The sequence below is a fragment of the Lactuca sativa genome, chromosome 2, assembly GCF_002870075.4.
Source record: "Lactuca sativa cultivar Salinas chromosome 2, Lsat_Salinas_v11, whole genome shotgun sequence".
Lineage (NCBI taxonomy): Eukaryota > Viridiplantae > Streptophyta > Magnoliopsida > Asterales > Asteraceae > Lactuca > Lactuca sativa.
Window position 1 is genome coordinate 120,403,786 of NC_056624.2, and position 2,392 is coordinate 120,406,177.

The following is a 2,392-nucleotide window of genomic DNA, read 5'->3' on the forward strand; positions in this document are numbered from 1 at the left end:
AATCTTTATCTTTTGAGCAAGAGGCTCTTTTGATGTGTGATGGCTGTTTATACTTTATATAATTACAAATGCTTCTTTAATATACTTTAAAATCAACTCCAATGACCTTACATACTTTTTTTTTCTTATTTAAGAAAATCATATTCATAACAAAATAACTCGTATTTTCTTCACATTTTTATGCAATGACTTACATGATAATAATTTATCAGCTAAGTTGCCCGTTCTTAGCAACTTGGTGAAATTACAAATCTAAATCTTACACGAACTAAGTTTAGTAGATCTAATTCACCCTCTTGGGTCAACTCTCTAATCTAAAATATTTGTAAGATTTTCTTCTTCCCTTTTGACTTCTAAGCTATAGAGTTAAATGCAAGAAACAATAACATATTTTTATTGATTTGTTTATATCGGGTAGATATTTCAAAATATAATGTCCTAATAGAAAATGTTTTGTAAGTACATGCTATTATTGGGTAGATTTTAAAAGTTTGCTGTTGTAAGTTGTAACTAAAAGAAATGAAAGTAGGTTGCTATAATACAATCACGACATTTCCATGTTGGCATATCAAAACACAAACATCAAGTCAAAAAGAAACTCATATGTAGCTTACTTGATTAAGTCCATTTAGGTAAAAGGAAACAACATATTCAAAAAAGTCTTAAACTCAAAGCCATCTTTTTCAACTTATTCACTACCAAGCAAAACTAGTGTTTCCTTGTACGAATTCACAGTGGAGAAACTCCTTACTCCATCAATCTTAAGAGCATTCAAGTGTTGTGTTTTGGGCTCATATACAACAATTTCACTTTCTTCACAACGATAATCTTTTTTCACTTGCATTATAAGCGTTCCATTGTTCCTGAGTCCCATTGCCCTAATAGACGACCCATATTCAGGTGCAATAATGGCGAATACCTTTGTAAACGATTTTTCAACACCATTATTCTCCATCATCCATACAACATCATGACACTGTTTTTCCTTTTCATTGCTTTGAAATATGACAAGAGATTCCCTTAGCTTAAAAATGGAGATCTTAGAAGGAGGGTGTTTCGCCAAACTATCTGGGAGATCTATCACTTGAAAAGTATGATCAGTCATATCAAATGAAAGAATCAGATTACAATTCCATCTAATCAGCCTACTGTTTAAAGCCTTCAGATGCAAACCAGACCAATATATAAACCTATCGATAACTTGCCCATACCATTGAACTCGGATCGATTTACTCAGCACATTGCTAGAAGCAGGAGATAGACTTGTCCACTTCCCAGAACTCAATGTGTAAAGCATAACTTCACGAGGGTCGTTGATTTTGCTGGGTTTTTCATGTAAGGGAGCAAATTGTTGAATCATGATGATCTTAGGATCATGAGTAACAGGACAAACACCAAAACCAAAAACTGTTTCATCCATCTTATTAGACATACCTGGCTCAGGCACAGCAATGGCGATCGATTTTCTGATTGAAGGATTCCAAAGCATAATCATCGGCTTTCCAAGAGGGGAATGTTATTTCTCATAGTAATAACCATCCAAGCACACCAACCCATTACAGCTGCCGACCACGATTGACCTTTGAAGCCGTTGAAAGGAGAGGGGAAGAGTTGGAACAAACCTCTGTTGGGGGAAAGTGTCATCGTCGATAATACAAACATATTCTGCCTTCCCTTCTACAAGATGCCTTACTAAAAGATTCTGCCACTCGTCTTGTCGAACACTGTGAGCAGCGATAAAAGAAGAGCTTTCGATTACACGCTTCCATGCTTTGCACACAGATCTAAACCGAATCAATGATTTTACAGGAAGCTTTCTCAAGATTTCCTCTTGAAGATGGAAACTAATGTCGCCAACATTTTGATTTTCGGTGCTAATGGATGGTTATGTTATGACTTTCTAGGGTTTGGTTTTTATGACGGGAGGAGAATGAGTTTTTAAAATTGGGAAAATCACTTAATAAGGTAATTCTTTGATTTATATTATTTAATCACTAAGTTTTTTTTATTTACATTTGCCCATTAAATTTATTTGAACTCTTCAAAAAACGTTCATATGACCTGCTATGTTTGACAACTCCGACGAGACTCCGAGCATCTTCTCCGTTGATTATCATTTTTCCAACGATACGAGTTTATTAAGTGAAACACATTTTCCACGTTTCTATTCCCTCGTCTCTCTCTTTATTCTATTTTCTCTCTTTCTCTCTCTAAAACATACACACATAACACTTACTGCTTCACCTAATGTGGCATCAGCGAAGTCCTTTACGAGATGTTGCTTCGAGGTCTAAGGTTTTGTAAGGTGTTCGATCTTCAAACTGAAGCACCATATGAAGTTCTTGTTGGGTGTTCGATTTTTTTCGGTGAACCATAGCATATTTAGAGTTAT

The 2,392-nt window shown here is 35.2% G+C and overlaps 1 protein-coding gene across 1 annotated transcript; it reads right to left on the minus strand.

Moving 5' to 3' along the window:
* Positions 1-688: 688 nt before the first annotated feature.
* Positions 689-1,495, minus strand: LOC128132373 (F-box protein CPR1-like). The gene has a single exon (XM_052768906.1). The coding sequence runs from the start codon at positions 1,493-1,495 to the stop codon at positions 689-691; it is 807 nt and encodes a 268-aa protein (XP_052624866.1).
* Positions 1,496-2,392: the final 897 nt, after the last annotated feature.